The 20,629-nt window shown below is 42.8% G+C and overlaps 1 protein-coding gene across 6 annotated transcripts in view; it reads left to right on the top strand.

Annotated features, from left to right (window-relative positions):
- The window catches only part of TENM4 (teneurin transmembrane protein 4), a 611,632-nt gene that overhangs the window by 552,213 nt on the left and 38,790 nt on the right, over positions 1–20,629 (top strand). For all 6 annotated transcript variants that reach the window (XM_061990604.1, XM_061990638.1, XM_061990629.1 and 3 more), the window contains 3 exons: positions 2,405–2,637; positions 11,744–11,898; positions 17,594–18,471. In XM_061990604.1, coding sequence (XP_061846588.1) covers positions 2,405–2,637; positions 11,744–11,898; positions 17,594–18,471 — 1,266 coding nt within the window. The remainder of the gene's footprint in view (positions 1–2,404; positions 2,638–11,743; positions 11,899–17,593; positions 18,472–20,629) is intronic.

Genomic DNA, 20,629 nt, shown 5'->3' with positions numbered 1-20,629 from the left:
CATTTGCTAGTAAAGGTGTGTGTGCCTCTGATTAAAAGTTTAACCAGTCAGAGCTATTTCTTTTAATGACTGTGAACTTTGAACTCACCTCTACTTTTTTGCAGTGTCTATGTTCAGGACTTCATTAATAAAACCAAACTGGGTTACCAACAGCTACTCAAAGTATTAATATGACAGTTTTGTACTTAGGAAATGTAGGTGGAAAGTACCATTAAGTTTTTCTACTGGATGAATGTTTTGCTTTGGTTAAAGCAACCAGCATTTGTGTCCAGTGTCCATTGGACACAGGAGATGGGATTAGTAAATACTTGAAGCTCTCTGTCTTCCCCTGAAGGTTCTAATCAATAATAAAATCCACCAGAGCAAGGCAATGAAATCCAGAAAAATTAATTACAATGACAATGCCTGGAGAGGGGAGCAGGAATCTCCATTTCTGCTGCCATTTCTCTCCATCTTTAGGACAGACATTTGCCTTTGACCATCTGCAAATGGCTTGCTGTAAGACTCAGTGAAAGCTATCTGTGCTTTCCAGGCAAAGATGCTTAAGAATTGCAAAGTGCCATTAAAAAAGTCCTCCTCTTGTCCACCTCCCATGCAAAATAGAGATTATGAACAGCTCAAAAGCTGACTGACATTCAGCTGGGCTTTGTTAGGACAGTCAGCAGAAAATGCAAGGCCCTGATCAAAATGGATGATAGATTCCCTCAGGGAACTTCTTCCACAAGGGTTGAAGCCACTTGCTTAGTGTGAGTGACATGCAGGTAAATGAAATAATACCCTCCCAGCCTGCTGTCATTGGAAAGGAATACAGATGGAGACTGAACTGTCAGGCTGGAGCTGTCTTGAAGGTCAGAGCATTTTATTTAGCAAGAATCAGTGTCATTTGTGAAGATGAAATCTGTTCAGACTTTAATAGGATAAATCACAAGGAATATTCCAGAATAAATCAGTAAGGCTTTTTTCTTCTCTTTTTTTTCCCCCAAAGTATGAAGTAATTTGAATGAATAACCAATTTATGGCTTTCTAAAGCAGAGAATAATTCAATGGTTTTGATGTGTCTGAAGCAGGGTTAATTTTCCTAACATAAAGGTTGAGGAAGAGAGGAAATTTCTTGTGATGAGGGATAAAGTCAATGATGATGGACACTCAGGTTTCCAGACAGCTTTTGCTGTAACAATTCCACCAAGTGCTAAATTGTGAACTATGGCCTATCTGTTTATTATGAATTCTTGGGACCTGATGAATTTGGACAGCTTGAAGGTGTTCTGGAGAAAAGTAGACTCTTTTTCATCCTTGTTCTAATTACTGCTTAGCCTTTCTTAGAAGGAAGGAGACCTGTGTTCAGGCAGCAGGTGTTACAAGTTTAATCTGTTGGTTTCAGGCTTAGAAGAGCTGCAGCTCAATACACACTCAATAGCAAACAGCTGATTTCAATAAAATAAGTTAATGTTTGGTGTCTATATTAAACTGTAGATAGAATCCTTGAGGCAATCTTTTAAATTGTGTCTAAACTCATCTGATTATTTTTTTCTGGCCCATCCCATGGAATGCTTTCCATAAAGCAGATACCAGTTTATTCATTTCTTCAGTCTTGGGATCATTTAGTGTTATAGTGGAGAAGCTAAAAACATTATCTTTCTGTCTGCTCACCCCATTTTGTCAGCCACCTTTTCTAGTTTTCGAGGAGGCAGTGAGTGAATGGGGTTTAGCAGGGGACTGGCATTCAGGTTCCTCAGCCCTTCTCCTGGTTCGTTTTTTTACTTAGAGCAAAATGTGTCACTCCAAGGACCATCTTGTTTCTCTCTTCGTTGAGGTCCAGCTGAATTCAGTGGCAGGACAGGACTCTAGGCTCTTTGCTGGAGTCAGCAAGCACACCGGATAAACCTTGGTGATCTTGAAGAGTTTGTCTTCAAGTGCTTTATATTTAGAAGTCTGCTTTGGGTGTGTTGTATTGGGATCTTTCTTGGGATGGCAGATGGTTTTTGGTTTCTTTTTCCACCTTTATTTTCTGCCCCTAGTGTGCTATGCTTTCCCCTCACTTTCTGGCACTGTACTAAGAGCAGTTTCAGAACTATGTCTATGTTAAGTAAATTAAGCAAAATCAGGCACTGGGACTCAACCTACAGTAGTTCCTGGCATGATTTGGGCTCAAGCCAGCAAAACCTTTCCTTTGCTACCTGTCCTCCATGCCAGAGAGCACTCGGGGCACTGCGTCTGGTAACAGATACAGCTCAGGACCCTGTGCTGTAACACTATGTACTAACATTGTCAGACACAGCACTGCTTCACTTTCCCAGTCTGTCTGCCCTGTGCATTTTGATCCTCTAAAGTGCTTGCCTTGCCTGTTGACTTGAAGGAACGAAATCATCACAAAAAATAATAACGCCATACCCTTGTTTTTCAGCCACAGCCCAGCTCATAAGTATTACTTGACCACAGATCCAATCACTGGCTCCATCTACCTCTCCGACACCAACAGCCGACGGATCTATAAAATCAAGTCAACCACCTCAGTGAAAGACATTGTGAAGAATTCCGAGGTCTTGGCTGGAACCGGGGATCAGTGCCTCCCGTTCGATGACACCCGCTGTGGAGATGGAGGCAAAGGCACTGATGCTACCCTGACAAATCCCAGGGGTGAGACTGCTTCTTCTCCACAGGCTTGTTTTAAAAGGGGTCTTGTTGAAAGGGGTTTGTTTAGTCTTGCTGCAGGCTGCTCTTCTCTCCAATGCAGAAAACGCCCTTGGATTTTGCAAGCCTTCCCCAGTCAACCCACAAATACATCCTAAGGGCTTGCCTCTGGAAATAAGTGAGTCTGTCTCGCCCTCAGCCAGTCCTCATTCTTCTTATCAAGGTGGCTGGGAGGAGTGCCAAATCAGAGGAGTGTAGTGACAGGCACATGTCCAAAGGGCAACAGAATAAATACACCCATCATTTTTAAACCCAGTTAACCACGACTCCTCCTTACCAAATAACAGCATTTGGTCCATCCCAGTCTGGACTGGATTCACGTTCAGTTCCTGAGGCTTTCTTGGCATTTATAAAAAGCTCTGTAAGCATTGCTGTATATGTAAAAGAGCAACAAAACCAGCATACAGCTCAGAGATAAGTAAAATGAGGTTTATGGAATCATTGTTTTGGTTGGAAAACACCTTTATGATCATCGAGTCCAACCATTACACATTGACATTGTTTATCATGGCATCCAGGGGGGGTGGATACTAGTTTTTGTCATGGGAATGGTCTAATTCAGCATGACTTCACCTGGTTCCTGATTAGCTTACTTAAATGTGATAAAAGCGCTGTCAAATCAGAGTAAAAGCATCACTCAGCCTTCATGGCTGTGAACCACGTTGTTCAAAAGAGGTATAGCCAAACATACACAGTGCTGTGTGTAGCAAAGACTTCAGCCTGGCAGCTTCAAGGTAATGAACTCTGCATGTGGAGGATGTTGCTCCTCCCAGCTGTCCATTGCCTCTCAAAACAAAAACCTTAGAGGGTATCACAGAATCATAAAATCACAGTATGGTAGGGGTTGGAAGGGGCCTTTAGAGATCATCTAGTCCAACCCCTCTGCAGAAGCAGGTCAACCTAGATCAGGTCACACAGGAACGCGTCCAAGTGGGTTTTGAAGACCTCCAAGGAAGGAGCCTCCACACCCTCCCTGGGCAGCCTGGGCCAGGGCTCCCTCACCTCACACTGAAATAGTTTTTTCTTATGTTGAAATGGAACTTTTTGTGTTGCAGCTTCACCCCATCACCCCTTGTCCTGTCACTAGATGCAATAGAAAATAGTATAGAGATGAGGTGGAAGGTACTGCTGTTACACACACCTTCAGCAGTGTTTGTGAAGAGAAGGATGCCCATGCAGGAATGCTTTTAGAAATGTGGTATTTTTGCCTGTTGTGTGTCTTCTTGCCCAGCTGTTAGGATTGCAAGGAATTACTTACAGGTTCTTGGCTTCAGCATCAATGTGCTGCAGGTTTCCTTATTCCTTGCATGTGGGAATGGTAACTCTCTCCTTCCTCACCATAGCAATTTCCAAGCCTATCCCAACCTCTTTGTAAAGCAACCTCATAACTTTTACAAAGAGCAGATAAGATGAAGACAGATGAGCCATTGTTTCTCCTCTTGGCAAGACTTCTCAGGAAGTTATTTTTCTTGACAAGAAGGTGACACTATTGTTATTGAATCCAAGAAACCCAAACTGATTTAGAGACCTTTTGTGTCAGCTCTAGTTGTGATTTTGATTATATTTTTTTGGTTACATGTCAACAAGCTGTTTCCTGGCAGAATGCAAAAAAATATGCCTTGGGAGACTTGCTTTTTGCCAAGAAGCACTGAAAGCCAAACTGCTATCATCACAATATTCAAAGGGCCCAGCATGGCTTCCAAGTACTCCAGAATCCCACAAAGTGATCATTATATTGGAATAAAGTATTGGTAGAGGCACAGATATAGAAAGGGAACAGCTACCTGTGCTCAGGTTGCAGCATAAGAGCTGTCTCTCTGTAATGAGAGGACTGAGTGAAAAGAAAATTAACTGACTTGGGCAGAGAGATTCAAACAGTCCAGCAGGTGAATCATGAGATCTGGGAATCCAAAAATCTGTGGTCAAATTTTCTACACCACTTTGATGTTCAACCAGTACAAAAAAACCCAGCCAACCCACAACTTCTGTTGGACCTCCATTCTGCCTTGTATCAGATAAGAGGAATATTATTCGTTAGCCTACATGGATGAATGTTGCAATGTTTGGATGAGTTATGTCTCTGCTTTGCTGTGGGAAACAGAGCTCTGGAGTTGAAAGCTTTCAGCACTGAAATCCTTCTTGTTGGCAATTCAAGCTCTCAGGAGGCCATTCTTCCACCTCAATCATGTAACAGCAAAATGCATGCATTCATTCCTCACAGCTCTGAAATTCCACAAAACAGAAGGAAATTGAGGGTGAAAGAGGAAATGACACGAAGCAAAATGGCAACAAGAAAATAATAATGCAGAAAGCCCACGTTGCCAATGGAAAGGTCGTAAACAGCGTTCCCTGATCTGGTTCTAACCTGAGTTTGCAAAGTCTGCTGAGACAATAGCTTTGTCAGGTGTGACTCACATCCCATTCACCTCCAGAAATGATGAACAGTGAAAGCTCACACTGACAATGTAGTGTCAGCATTGTTTATTCCTTCACAGCCGTTCATCCTAGCAGAAAAATCCACCAAATGCTCTTCCTTCATGTGACTGTATTTCATAAGAGTTCAAAATAAATGTTATTTATTGTGCTAGTCCTCAGGTTACCCTCATCTTGGCAGGGGAATAAATACTCCTAGTGAATGGTCAGAGGAAATTAGGAAAGTAATCTACAGCTATAGAGATATCAGCTGGCCAGGGAGGGACTTGTACAGTTCAGAGCTTCAAGAATCACCACTTTTCATGGGGCTCTACCTTTTAAGCCTAAAGCTTTTTTTGGTTTAATTCACTGAAGAGAATTGCTTCATGCAAAGATTTATGTATTTTAAGGATATCTTTGCACTTGTTCCAAAATTGTAAGGAAACAAGGTCTTGTACCCACTTTCATGATCATTTAATTAGCTGATATTTGCAGCTTGCTGCAAAAATTGGAGAAAATACACTCCTGCTGGCTGAAAAACAATTCATAAAGACTGGAGAATCACTCAACATATACTTTTTGCCTTTACCTTTATCCTTTTGGACCAGTCAAGCATCTGGTTGAAACAGAGTTTTTGTCTGCCCTCTCAGTGAAAAGAAACTGATACCTTGAAGGTACTTTGCTCTATGCCAGTGCACGTGTCCAAGGTAGGATGAACCACATTCTGGGAGTGCCAGTAGGCTGAAGGATGAGGTCACCACCCCAGCTAACACCATTCAGAGGGGTTGTCCGCTTTCTGTGCAGCAGCCCTTTCCCCATGGTTTTGACCACTTCTTCCACTTCCCACCTCACCTCCCGTGAGCTCAGAGTGGATCATTTCATAGAATCATAGAATCACAGGATGGTTTGGGTTGGAAGGAACCCTCAAAGATCGTCTAGTCCAACCTCCCTATCATGAGCAGAGACATCTTTCACTGTATCAGATGGTTCAAAGCCAAATTCAACCTGACTTTGAACACTACCAGGGTTGGGGCATCCACAACTTCTCCAGGCAATCTGTTCCTGTGTCTCACACACAAAAAGAAAAGTCTTCTTTATATCCAATCTAAATCTACCCTCTTCCAGTTCAATACCAATACCCTTTCTCCTGTCAATATATTTCTCTGAAGCACCTTCTGGATAAGGATTCTCGTCTTTCTCCATTGAAGGAGAGAGAGCTCCCTTTAGATAATCAGACAAGACATTAGGAGGGATAAAACCCACCCCAGGAACTTCACCCTTCTCCTGTCTTTGGCTTCCCTGATAAAGGTAAGCTATACAGAGGACAGATAGATCAACAGTTGCAATAGTGGTGGCAGTTGCTTGGTCAGGGTATTTATCACAGCTATTAGGAACCAGTCTGATACTTCCAATTCATTTGCCACAGAGCACTGCAAAGCTTTCAGATGCTAATGAATTTCAATATATCCTTGCAAATTAAAGTGTTACCACTTTCTAATTATCATCTGCTAATAATGATCCTCTTCTACAAGCAATCTAAAGAAAAATTAAAACTCCAGCTTGTCGGAGCATTTGTTTTCATCTGAGTACTCACCAGTGCTTCTCCTTGGGAAAATGCTGCAGCACAGAAATTACCAAGGAGCCTGCAATTAAGAGAGATTGCACTGACAAGCCTGACACAATAGGAAGAAGGTTTCAGAAGGGACTTGGAGTGGAGGGGGCAGCTCATTCATTTAGCACCACAAAAACAATGCAAAATGAAGTAATTAATTTGGGGACAAATTGCTTCCTTCACAATGTCCTGCTGAATGTGTAAACAAAATCTCAGCTGTTCACTAAGTGAATTAGAAGAAGAAACTCAACCCTCCACAATCTGTTAACACTTTTATTGTCAAATAATAATAATGGAAGGACCATTCCAGGGGAAACCAGAAGCTGATTGAACAAAATATTGTGTCTCTTACTGTGGGCAGAAAAGACACATAGGGAAAGGGGCAATGATACAGTTGGCCTTTCCCTGCTAACACTCCAGATTCTAGTCATAGACATTTGGGGCCATTTCTGGAGAGTTTGTACCTAGACCTGTGCTTAGATGCCACTGTCAATTTGTCCAGAAACCTCCCTGAACACTTAGGATGTTTCCTTCCAGGCATCCTGTGCTAATCATTTTTTGCAGCCAAGTTGTGAAACAGTGTAGTCTTTTTGCAGCCAAATCATTGTTTTCCATTCTTCTCCCTGTGCCTTTCCTCATCCGTTCCTGTGTTTCAGTTCCCTCCTTGACAACTGCCAAGCACAAAGCTCATTGTTGCAGAAAACTTTTCACAGGAATTCTAAACTCTTTTTTTTCCTGAGAGCTATTTTACAGCTTGTCACTGTATCTGGGTAGTTAGGCTTGCTCCTTCCCCTGTGGATTCCTCTGTACTTATTGACATTGATTTTCATCTGCCATTTTATCACTCAGTCATTCAGCATCCAACCACACAAGAAAGCTCCAAATCTGGATTCCCTTAGCACCTATTTGTTTACTTAAAAGAGTTTCTCCCCACTTGTTTTTTTTTCTAAGTAGAGCAACCTGTGCAGTGCAATCACTTTTACCGGGTAGTCTGCTATAACAAACCCACCATGTCCCAGTAGCTATTTGCAGCACAACATTGTGCTGTCACCTCCTCACACTGCAAGGTCCTGACATTTCAAGCAAATGTCACCACGTCACAACTTTCTATCATCATGTCTCACTGGTGTGATGCACATGGTGCTACAAGCCCTTGTTTCTTATGGGATATCCAACTATCCAAAGAGGAGCCAGCACGACTTCATAACGTATGTATTTCATATCTCCGAGCTCCAAGTTTGGATCTGCAATGCTACCTGGGTAGTCGCAGCAGATGTTTTCTCTCCATAACTGTGAGATTGAACTTCAAGCTATATGCTGAAAATCTTTAATTCCCTTATGTTCCTATGGAATGATGAGAGGACCCTTCTGCCAAAGCAAGCCAAGGCCTTTGGCATTACACGTGTAAAACGTGAATTACCCGTTTCTGTGCCCATTTGCACTGGAACTGTGCCAGTATCAAAAATGAAGCAGAAAAGTCCAGTCTAAGCTCTAAAATCTGCTGCAAAGAAACTGTAAGATGCTTCTTTTCCTCTCCATAGAAGTCACCCATCCAAAGACACTTGTCTGTGAGCAAGCAGGGTCCTCTCCATAATTAGATTTGATTCCAAGACAATCAGCTAAAGTCAGAAAGGGATTGGAGCAGTTCCCGTGTGAGGAGCATGTGCAAATGGGAATTTTCACAGGCTTTGACAGGCTGCAAACTCTGTTACCCTGCAGAACATCCCAGGAAATGCAATGCAATGGAGATTGCTCAGCCTCCGTGAAAGAAGGATAAGCAGAGAAGTGCTGTGTGATAAGAACACATACACATGCCATTGCCCTGGAGCTGGACGATAAGTGCTAACTTTGCTGTCCCATTTCAACTTACTTGAGTGTGCAAGCTCTTTGTCTAAGCTGGAATGCAAAATAAAGTTGTGCCCTATCAACTGATCAGAGCTGGCTTGAGACCCAAAGTACGTACAGGTTGTTATTACTGTAAGTGGTTAATCAGAGCAGCCATCAGACCTCAGCAGTGAACACCATGAGCGACTGTCAGCATACCCTGCTGATAAGTCCAATCCAATACATATGGAACTGGCTAAGAGAGAAAATTCTGCCTCATTTAAAATCACATTATCCAGCCTGCCACCCTTCACTGGCTTTTGGCCTGTCACACAGACTAACAGACAGGAGCCCTGAAAAATGCTCTTTGTGAACCTAGGAATGGGTAAGAGCCTCTTGTGTTTGACAAAAGCCAATTAAGATCAACTACACCTTCTATTATACCTCTTCTGGAAAAAAAAAAGCATGTCTGCTGTATCACTTGGAGCTCAATTGTGTTCCTGGTTGTCAAGCAAATACCAGCAAACATTAAAGAACTTGCCATTCAGTGGGCAAAACACTTAGAGGAGCATTAACCTTCAACAGCAGATGCCAGTGACAGGCGATACATGCCAATATCTTGGGATGACTCATTGAACAGGGCACCAACTGGGGCATAATGCTTATAGAACTCATGACAGATGAAGACAACTTCCAGGAAGTCGTGGATGCCAGTGAGGTATTGATGCTTACACTACCAGACCCCTCTGTAAGCTTTTGACAAGGTTCTACGGTACAACTAATGTGTTTATACTGTGTAGCAAGAATAAATGGCCACCACTACTGTGGTTTCTCCCGTAACATTCATATGTGTAAGGGATACCTGCCAGTCCTCTTTGAGGTTCTGTTTCGTGGCCCTGTACAGATCAGTCCTATCTTGGCATGAATTAAACACAGGTAATGGAATGTAGGACTAGAAGCAATCTTTTGGGTCATTTAGTCCTGTCATCCATTATCTCAGCAATCCTGCCATATAATCCTCTCTAAAATTAATGAACTTCAGCTTAAAAGCAGCAAGTATTTTTTTATCTCATTGCCCTGAAGGCTGTTCTGAAACCTCACTGCTCTGATGGCCAAATACCCAATCCAGGTCAAAATTATGCCCTTCAGGCAGGGAGATGCTGCAAAGAACTAAGGAAAATGCTGGCTTTACCTCCTAGCAAAAACACATGGCTCCTATTCATCTCAGTGATCTGAAACATCAGTTCCCTGACTCCTACTTGACTTTGAAACAACAGGTTGCAGCCGTGCCCGAATCCCTTGCTTTACCTCAGCTCAACAGAGAAGCTTGTTCTTTCAAGCAATGACTTAGTGCTGAGGTTTTCTTGCCATTACTCTGAGGTTTTCTTGCTCTTACTTCCAGGCCAGATTATCTTTTGTGGATTTCTGTATGACCAAATATGAAACCTTTTTTTCCCACGTTATCATCCACCTCTGTGGCTTCCAGCCTAGGCAATAGCTACAGTGCTGGCAGAGGGCCACCGTTTTAATTGCCAAAGCAATCAAGGGATTAGTCTTTGCCACATAGAAGCCTAAAATCTGCGAACTGCTGCATCTGTACTTCACAGCATAGCTCACAGTGGATGAAGACTGAGGGTAAATGTTGCAAACAAAGGGATCTGGCTGTAAAACAGCGTTTTGGAGAAGCACGAGTTCTGAACGCTTCTCAGAAACGTTGTCAAAGCTTTCCATCCCAAACAGATTTCCCATCATTTCTGTCACCATGATGACAGCCAAAAAAAGGTGAGAGTGAGGATTCATCTCATCAATTTTATCTGTCTGCAGTGTAAACGTTTCCTTTGGAGATAGTTGCTGTAGTCTCCTTTTAATCCCAATGTGGGGGAAAGGGTATTTCTGGAAGGGCTTTTATAATCTCTTGTGGACATCTGATTTAGAGTGACAGGAGTTGCACCCTAGAAGTAGGTATTTCTTTCCACTGACTGGAAAAGCTCTTGATAACTTGCTTGGGTGCACAATACATTTTGACAAGTGATTGCTACTCTGCTAGCAAAAGAAACCAAACAGGAAGATCCTTGTATTTATGTATTCTAAGCACAATCTTCACTTCCATAGAAAAGGGTATTACAAGCTTCTACATTCTTTTACTGTTCCTTTGCATTCTTTGAGTGTCTTTAAGAGACAAAAATATGATGCTGAGCAGCATTCTGCCACCATAGGATAGATGAGATGGATGATTCTATTAGTATCTGTGAAGATCTTTTTAATTTATACTAGCATAAAAGAGAGGTGAATGGGGCCCTTAACTTCTTCTTCCTGCCTTAGTCATGGACTTTCACTGTGACCTTGTGAAAATTGCTTTATCTGTTATTTTCCCAATATATAACATTAGGATGATGGCACTCACAGACTGCTATAAGGTCTAATTAGTAAGTGTAAAGCACCATGAAATCCTCTGATGGAAGATGCAGAGTATAGCTAGCTTGGGATAAAGAGGATTAAAGGAGGTTGTGCTAACATAACAAATACTTGAGAAATGATGCTTAGGGGGAAGAGAAATGGCACATATCTGCAGGTGAGGAAACGAGAAACAGCAGTCTATAACTGTTGTTGGCACACCTGAAATCCAGTCTACAAAGGAGGTTTGGACAATGAAGTGACTCACCTAGCAGAGTCCAAAAATGGGTGAAATATTATAGATTAGTAGGATTATCCTAGGAAAAACCCTTCCAGGTTTATCCACCTGGAATTTGATTGACCTGAAGGATCTTTCTCAGCCTTTGTCATTACCATTTCTGAAAGAGTCACCAGTAGAACATTTTTGTGTATATGGTTTAATATTCATATCATGAAAAATCACACCATGTTTCTGAACATGCAAGACACATAGTTATTAGGAAACTTTTATTCCTTTCAGCAGTTTACCCAATGCCATGCCCTTCTCCAGAAGCAAGCAGGGATTTCTGAATTGCATCAAATGCCAGTTGAAAGTGCCTTCCATGGAGTGATGCCAGTTCAAAGCTCCTGATAACCAAGATTCTCACGTGTCCAACTTTCATCTCATCCCTTTTGAATGCCATAAAATGCTCCCAATCAAACCAGCAGCCTTTTTCTTTTATGACCATGAAACCATCTACCATCTTTTGTTCATCTCATAATTGCCAGGTTGCCATTGCTTTCTGATTGTCTCATTTTTTCCCTCCTCAGGCATCACCGTGGACAAGTTTGGGCTGATATACTTTGTGGATGGCACTATGATCAGGAGAATTGACCAGAATGGGATCATCTCAACTGTGTTGGGTTCCAATGACTTGACATCTGCTCGGCCTCTTAGCTGTGACTCTGTCATGGACATTTCTCAGGTAAGATGGTGTTTTGGTTGGGTTTCAACAGAATAGAGACCTGTGCCTTCACCCTATCTGCATGTCTGTGTGTCTCTCCAGGTTTGACAAAGAGGTAAGGGCTCATACATCTTGTGGTATGAAAATCATAGAATCATAGAATCATAGAATGGTAGGGTTGGAAGGGACCTTTATAGATCATCTAGTCCAACCACCCTACAGAAGCAGGTTCACCTAGATCAGGTTGCATAGGAACATGTCCAGGCAGGTCTTGAAGACCTCCAAGGAAAGAGACTCCACAACCCCTCTGGGCAGCCTGGGCCAGGGCTCCCTCACCTCAGAGTGAAATAGTTTTTTCTTATATTTAAGTGGAACTTTTTGTGTTCCAGCTTCATCCCATCACCCCTTGTCCTGTTGCTGGATACAATAGAAAAAAGTGCTGCCCCAACCTCCTGACACCCACCATTGAGATATTTATAAATGTTAATAAGATCTCCCCTCAGTCTCCTCCAGACTAAACAGCCCCAGGTCCCACAGCCTTTCCTTGTATGAAAGATGTTCCATTCCCTTGAAAGATGTTCCAATCCCTTGAAAATGACTGTGTCAAAAATAAAGTTCTTATAAGGACTGAAAGAAAAACCTAACTGACCTAACTCAGAGATTATCAGGGGAGAGAGATTTTAAAGATATCCCAGCCACAGAGAAAAGAGCCTTCCTTCAGAGCTGGGAGACGCAGATTCCTGGGAAGCCAGGTTTCATTAGACTTATTTATCAAAAAACTAGTTGCTTTAAACTAAAAAGATGAGGCAGTCTTACTCATTTCAGTAGGGCTATATGCCATACTCTTAAGAGCTTAGCTAACCACAGGGTTTTTTTCCTTTGCTTCGCCCCATCCTAATTTGGCCCAGCACAATTTTAGACCTGAATCAAATTAACATCTAGGAAATACTGACTGGAGGCTCTGGTGCCAAAATTAGCAGTAGCAGGAAAACAAGAACCTTGAATTGCATCAGATTGCAAATTGTTTGCAGCTACCATCATGCTGGGCTTTTAAGTCCTGCTGCTTAAAAGTGGAAAGGAAAAGTCAAAAAAAACAGAAGGGGAAAAAGAAATCTCAGTTTGATGATTGCTTTACTTCTGGATAGCACAGAATAGAGCTCTGTTACAGACCAACACTTGATTTTGTGGGGCACTGGCCAACCTATCAAATAGTGCCAGTTCAGAGATAGTGTCCTTTGAAAGCTTTGTGCCACTTGTTGTTTGTCTGGCTAAAGGAATGTTGCTCTCTCCTATGAAAATATAGATCATAGCTGGAGGGCTAAGTACTGTTATTCAGCCACAATAGATGGCAATGGGGTTTCCATTTTGTCACTACCTAGATAATTTCTGTGCTCCCATATGGAATCTGTTCTCCTTGTTTTTCCCTCTAATTTGAAAAGATTATTCTCTTTTCTTTGTAACTGGTTCCCACTGTCTGCAATTTATGAACAGGCAGAAATTTTGAGTTTAAAAGCTGTCCTGTCTTCTATGGAAGCAAATTTTGCTGGTTAAAGGCCATCTTGTAGTATATTTCTCATCTGAAAGGCATAGTTTTCTCCTTATCTGAATTTCAGAGACACTTACCAGGAGACCATTGTGGATTCAGGCTTCAAAAATTATTTTCTTACAGCTTATGTGGCTTATATGTATAACAATGCCATGTTTAAACACTTCTGAAATGTATCAGCTGAAGGCTCTTTCTTTCCTTTATGGCCCTTTAGCTTGGAGGAGACTGAGAGGTGTTCTCAGTAATGTTTACAAATACATAAAGGCTGGCATCAGGAGGATGGAACCAGGCTGTTCTCAGTGATGGCCAATGACAGGACAAGGGGCAATGGGTATAAACTGGAACAGAAGAGTTTCCAAAGAAACACAAGAATTTGCTCCCTGTTGAGGTGAGGGAGCACTGGCAGGGGCTGCCCAGATGGGCTGTGGAGTCTCCTTCTCTGGAGCCATCCCAAACCCAGCTGGATGAGTTCCTGTGTGCCCTACTCTAGGTGGTGCTGCTCTGGCAGGGGGGTTGCACTGGATGAGTTTTAAAGGTCCCTTCCAAGCCTTAAGACTCTGTGATTCTGTGATTCCTCTCTTAAAATGCCAGGAGTGATTTTTAGGTTAACCTGTACGGTGACAAGCAGATTAACCAATACCCTTCTGGACAAATGCACCAAAGACAAGTTAATTGTCTGGGTTTTTTTTAAACCCCAAAAACATTAACAAAAAACAGTGGGAAAATAAATACCCCAACTGCTTGGGAAGTAGCTTTTCATCATACAGTGACTACAAGGGTCTTTTCTGTCAGATCTCTCAGGCTCCCTGGGACATGAGGACATGAAATATTTAGCTGAAGATGTTTACAAGGGATGTTTTTTAAGAAACTGGAAATTCCCTTGTCAATTCAGAATAAACTCTGCTCTTGATGCTAACTCAAGGCTGTGGAGCTTAAAGACCCCTGGAAGGGATGGAGGCATGCATTATTAAAGAGAAAACCATAGGCTATAATGTTTTACTACAGGAAGGGTTAAAATAGGCCAGGAGCTGAGAAAAGGAAGGAGATTTTGCAAACAGAGAAGCAGAGTAGGGAGAGCTCAGCAGTCTGTTTAGCCATGAAAATGAGCTTCACAAGCCTAGCCATGAGAACACACAATGAATTAAATACCTTGCATCTGATGCTCTTCAAAAATAATTTCTAAAAGCAGTTGAAAAGGGATTTAAACATGAATAGAAGCATGAGGAGTAAAGTACAGATGCTCAACAACAGACCTTAAAAATAGAAATCTTCTAAGGGAGCTGGGGATGTTTATCCTAGAGAAGAGGAGGCTGAGAGGAGAAATAATCTCTCTACAACTACCTGAAGGGCGGTTGTAGTGAGGTAGGGGTTGGTGTCTTCTCTCTAGGAATGAGTGAGGAAATAGGCTCAAATTGCACCAGGAGAGTTTAAGCATGGACATTAGGAAGAGCTTTTTCACCAAGAGGGTTATTAAGCACTGGCACAGGCTGCCCAGAGTGGTGGTGGAGTCACCATTTCTGGAGGTATTCAAAAGACTCATAGACGAGGTGCTGAGGGATACGGGTTAGTTTAGTGATGGGCCTGGCAGTGTGAGGTGAGGGGTTGGACATAATGATCTTAGAGGTCTTTTCCAACCATATTCTGTGATTCTGTGATCTTACCTGGTCTCATCTTGCTTTTATTTAAAACCTTGGTTTTAAATAAAAGCACAGTGAGAGATCATTAGCAAATGATCGTGCTGACATCAACTCCTCCTTCCAATAAGGTTGCCACCTCTTATATGCAAAATATCCCCCACACTTGGTTGTCTCAGACAAATAAGAAGCAGCAGCAAATGGATGGTAGAAGAGGAAGTTTTGAAACAAAGAAACAGGGAGATCTTGGAACTGCACAGCCTTGAGTGTGTCCAGAGCACTCCATCACCACTCATCATGCTGTTGGGCACAGAGGAAAAAAAAGGAAGGGTGCAGGGAGAATGACTCAGTGGCTGGCTGCTCAATTACTTGCTAGATATCAAGTCCATCTGCTCTAACTTTTAGTCTAGAGAAGAGGAGACTGAGGGAGGGATCTTATTAATATTTACAAATATCTAAATTGGATGGGTGTCAGGAGGTTGGGACAGCACTTTGTTCTATGGTATCTAGCGACAGGACAAGGGATGATGGGATCAAGCTGGAATACAAAAAGTTCCATTTAAACATAAGGAAAAACTATTTCACTGTTTCAGTGAGGGAGCCCTGGCCAAGGCTGCCCAGGGAGGACGTGGAGGCTCCTTCCTTGGAGCTCTTCAAGACCCACTTGGACACGTTCCTGTGTGACCTGATCTAGGTGGGAGCTGCTTCTGCAGAGGGGTTGGATTGTGTGATCTCTAAAGGTCCCTTCCAATCCCCACCATTCTATGAATCTATGATAAATTTAAGAGTTGCCTGGCTGACTCTAAAGGAAGTATGCAACCAGAATATCTGTTCTTCCTAGCTAGTTTAAAATCTATCTGAAAGTGTGGTTGGAAGTGACCAAGAGCATTCTTCACAGTTGTTTGTTTCCAATCACCCTTCATTCCCCTCTAATATGGGGAAGATGCACCATTAGGAAATCATTTAAGTATTGGTTGGTTCCCATCAGCACAGTGTTGACCTTGTTTTTCTATATAACTCTGAAGTAAAAGGAAGTAATAAAAACCAATGCACACCTTACAGTTCTTTATTAAAAAAATACCAATTGCCCAAAATTCTATTGGGAGATATTTTTTAGGTTTGGCAACTAAAAGAGTAGACTCACTTGAAAAGACAGTGTATTGCAGAAGTAGAAATAGAGACCTTCTGGTGCTCACTCACTTGTGGTGTAACCAGTCAATTTTTCAGTTCTCTTCTCATATTAAAATTGCCTGAATTTCTTGTGAATTGCTATTTTGCATTTTTGCAGCATCAAGCAGAAAATCAGTGCTTATAACTTAGACATACACACATGCTGACACAGCTGCCAATTTTGTGTCTATACCTCCTTGTCATTTACCCAGAGGAGCTCAGCTACTTGTCTGGAAAATCCTTTAGTAAAAGGATCATTGTTTTGTTTGACTGATTTCATAGCACTTCACACAACAGAATTCCCATTCCTGGGTGCCTACTTGGCCAGGGGAAATCCCCTGTGAATCTTTGGATCTTCTTATTTACTGCTGCATTTTCTGAGCGTTGATGCCCCTTCCTGCAGCCCCCCAGCACTTCATACCAAGGTAGAGAAGCAGAGAGAAGCCACTGTGCAGAACAAGAGCTGAGGAGAGTCTAGCCTGCTCATCACTCTGCAATGCAGAGTGTGGATGTTCACATTTCCCCCATGACAGGGAGCTAAACCCCTTACACCAGGGTTGTATCCTCTATGGGCACCATGTCAGTCAGTAATGATTAATTGTGTTTCTTTTACCCTTTCTCCCTGTTAATCCATGTTGAAACATAGAATCATAGAACCATAGAATCATAGAGTGGTGGGGCTTGGAAGGGACCTCTAGAGATTATCCAGTCCAACCCCCTGCTGCAGCAGGTTTCCCTCAATCAGGGGGCACAGGAACGTGTCGAGGCAGGTTTGGAAACCTCCCAAGAAGGACCCTCCACATCCTCGCTGGAGCCAGGGCCAGGGCTCCCACACCTCAGCACCAAAGAAGCTTTTCCTTGTAACTTTTATGTTCCAGCTTTTGTCCATTTCCCCTTGTCCTGTCACTCGACACTACAGAAAAAAGTGTTGCTCCATTTTCCTGATAGCCATCCTTTAGATACTTATAAGAGCTAATGAGATACCCCCTTAATCTTAGCTTTTCTAAGCTGAGCAGCCCCAGGTCCCACAGCCTTTCCTCATCAAAGAGATGTTCCAGTCCACTGATCATCTTGGTGGCCCTGCACTGGACTCTCTCCAGCACTTCCCTGTCCCTCTTGAGCTGAGGAGCCCAGAGCTGGACACAGGACTCCAGATGAGGCCTCACCAGGGCAGAGTAGAGGGGGAGCAGAACCTCCCTTGATCTGCTGACCACACACTTCTTAATACACTCCAGGATGCCATTGGCCTTCTTGACCACAAGCACACAGTGTTGGCAATGAATCCTCATTGCATTTGATTTATAGCAGTCATGCAGTGAAAAAAGGTCTTGCTATAACAATTCCCTTCTGCTATTTTCCCTTTAAGGTTCGTCTAGAATGGCCCACGGACCTGGCAGTCAATCCCATGGATAATTCTCTCTACGTCCTGGACAATAACGTCGTGTTACAGATATCTGAGAACCACCAAGTGCGCATCGTGGCGGGGAGGCCCATGCATTGCCAGGTGCCGGGCATGGATCACTTTCTGCTCAGCAAGGTGGCCATCCACGCCACGCTGGAGTCTGCCACCGCCCTGGCTGTCTCCCATAACGGGGTCCTGTATATCGCTGAGACTGACGAGAAGAAGATCAACCGCATCAGGCAGGTCACCACCAACGGAGAGATTTCTCTGGTGGCCGGTGCCCCGAGTAGCTGCGACTGCAAGAACGATGCCAACTGCGACTGCTTCTCTGGGGACGATGGCTATGCCAAGGATGCCAAGCTGAACGCGCCCTCCTCGCTGGCGGTGTGTGCGGACGGGGAGCTGTATGTGGCGGATCTGGGAAACATCCGAATCCGCTTCATTCGGAAAAACAAACCGTTCCTCAACACTCAAAACCTCTACGAGTTGTCCTCGCCCATAGACCAGGAGCTCTACTTGTTTGACACCAGTGGTAAACACCTTTATACTCAGAGCCTTACCACTGGAGATTATCTTTACAATTTTACTTATTCTGGAGATGGGGATATAACCCTGATCACTGACAATAATGGCAACTTAGTCAACATCCGAAGAGATTCTACAGGGATGCCCCTCTGGCTGGTGGTGCCCGATGGCCAAGTCTACTGGGTGACAATTGGTACCAACAGTGCGCTCAAGAGCGTCACAACACAAGGGCATGAGGTGGCCATGATGACGTACCATGGCAACTCCGGTCTCCTTGCCACTAAAAGCAATGAAAATGGTTGGACAACGTTTTATGAGTAAGTATATTATGACTACTGTGCTGTTGTCTTCATTCTGTGTTCTCTGAGCCATGAAAGGTTGATAGAATTTAAACCCAGAATTATTGTCCAAATAAAATATCCAGAACAGAGAATTTTAAATCTCAGGCAAACACTAAATACTAGAAGTAATTACATTAGAGTTTGAATAAGCTCCCTCTACCAAGTCATAGACTCATAGAATCATAGTATGGTAGGGGTTGGGAGGGACTTCTAGATATCATGTAGTCCAACATCCATGCAGAAGCAGGTCCCACCTAGATCAGGTCACACAGGAACGTCTCCAGGTAGGTTTGGAAACCTCCAGAGAAGGAGCCTCCACACCCTCCCTGGGAAGTCTGTGCCAGGGCTACCTCACATTACAATAAAACATATTTTTCTTATGTTCAAGTGGAACTTTTTGTGTTCCAGCTTCATCCCATTATCCCTTGTCCTGTCACTAGATATCATAGAAAAAAGTGCTGTCCCAACCTCCTGACACCCAACATTTAGATATTTGTAACTATTAATGAGATCCCTCCTCAATCTCCTCTTCTCCAGATTAAACAGCCCCAATTCCCACAGCCTTTTCCTCATATAAAAGATGCTCCAGTCCCCTGATCATCTTGGTGACCCTGCACTGGCCTCTCTCCAGCATATCTGTGTCCCTCTTGAGCTGAGGAGCCCAGAACTGCACACAGGACTCCAGATGAGGCCTCACCAGGGTAGAGTACAGAGGAAGAAGAACCTCCCTTGACCTGCTGGCCATACTCTTCTTGATGCATCCCAGGATGCCATTGGCCTTCTTGGCCACGAGGGCACATTGCTGGCTCATATTTAGCTTATTATCAACCAGCACTCCCAGGTCTCTCTCTGCAGAGCTGCTCTCCAGCAGTTCAGCCCCCAGCCTTACTGGTGCATGGGGCTGTTCCTTGCCAGATGCAGGAATCTGCACTAGTCAAGAGTCAGACAGTTTCTGCTGAGTTTTTCTAAAGCAGCTAAGTCATTTGGACACCTGTGTCTCTTTAACTGTAGCTGGGACTGGGGATTTAGGTTGCATGTCAAAGATTTTTTTTTGGCTTTGAAAGCCTTGAAAGTGTGAAAGTTCCATCAGATCCTGTATTTCACAGCTTTTCACCTACTTCCAATGCTGCAGTGTCTGTTTTAAGCTTGTTTGAAATGGCTGATGTAGAATGACAACTGACAATGACTAATGACAGCTTGCTCAGAAAATGGTTCTGTAATTAATGAACTGCTTGGTTTCTATTGTTGCAATTGGCCTCACTAAGCAGTAAAAATAGTCTCAGGACTATTCAAGCTCAGCCCCAAAGAATTTTTGAGCAGGAAGATGACAGGATGCATTCAAAAAGCCAAAGATGGCAGTGACTTGAAGATTTGTAATCCTTTTCTGAATTACTGTTAGACATTCCCTGCCTATAAATACCATGTAGAAAACACATTTCTGATATCAAATAGGAGAAAAAATAATCGGGTAAGTGAATGAAGGACATCTAGAGGGATGGGCTGCAAATTCATCCTGCTATTGAGAAACTTTTTCCCTCCCTCTTCCTTGGTTTCATTTTTATTTTCAAGTCTCACCTCTTTGAAACTCTCCTTTTAGTGTGTAATTTGTGATATAGTTTGAATGGTTACATGGAAGTGTTCAGCTACAATAATAGACTCATTGTAAGAGTCCAGTATGGCTAGAATAGACAGTTCCCAAGATTACAAAGGGAAAAAAAGTGTTTTAAAAAAACCCCCAAAAAAGGCTTAGGGAAGGAAAGCTGACTAAACCCATATATGCAAGTGTTAGACATGCAGTTGCTTTGGTTCTGTCTTTAAAATGTTCCAGGCCTAGTTTCAAATTTCTGTACTTAATACTCACCATTACTTCTCAAAAAGAAGTGATGGAAACTGTGTGATGAATCTTTTGAAAGGTTATTTGCATTCCATCAATGTTCTGCTTGCAATTACTGCAGCAATATTCCACAGTGAATCAAACTTAATACCCTTCCATCTCTTACACTGAATTTGCTTGAGGGAGGCTTTAGGGGAGGAAAGAGAGGGTGTTTTTCTCTATAGGAGTGGAAGCTTTGCTATATTGTCAGGATCATTGTGCTAAATCAAGGAGGCATTTTCTTTTTGCAAAGAAGCCAAT

The sequence above is a fragment of the Colius striatus genome, chromosome 1, assembly GCF_028858725.1.
Source record: "Colius striatus isolate bColStr4 chromosome 1, bColStr4.1.hap1, whole genome shotgun sequence".
Taxonomy (NCBI): Eukaryota; Metazoa; Chordata; class Aves; order Coliiformes; family Coliidae; genus Colius; species Colius striatus.
The sequence above is the reverse complement of the archived record's forward strand: the minus strand, read 5'-3'. Positions and strand labels throughout refer to the sequence as shown.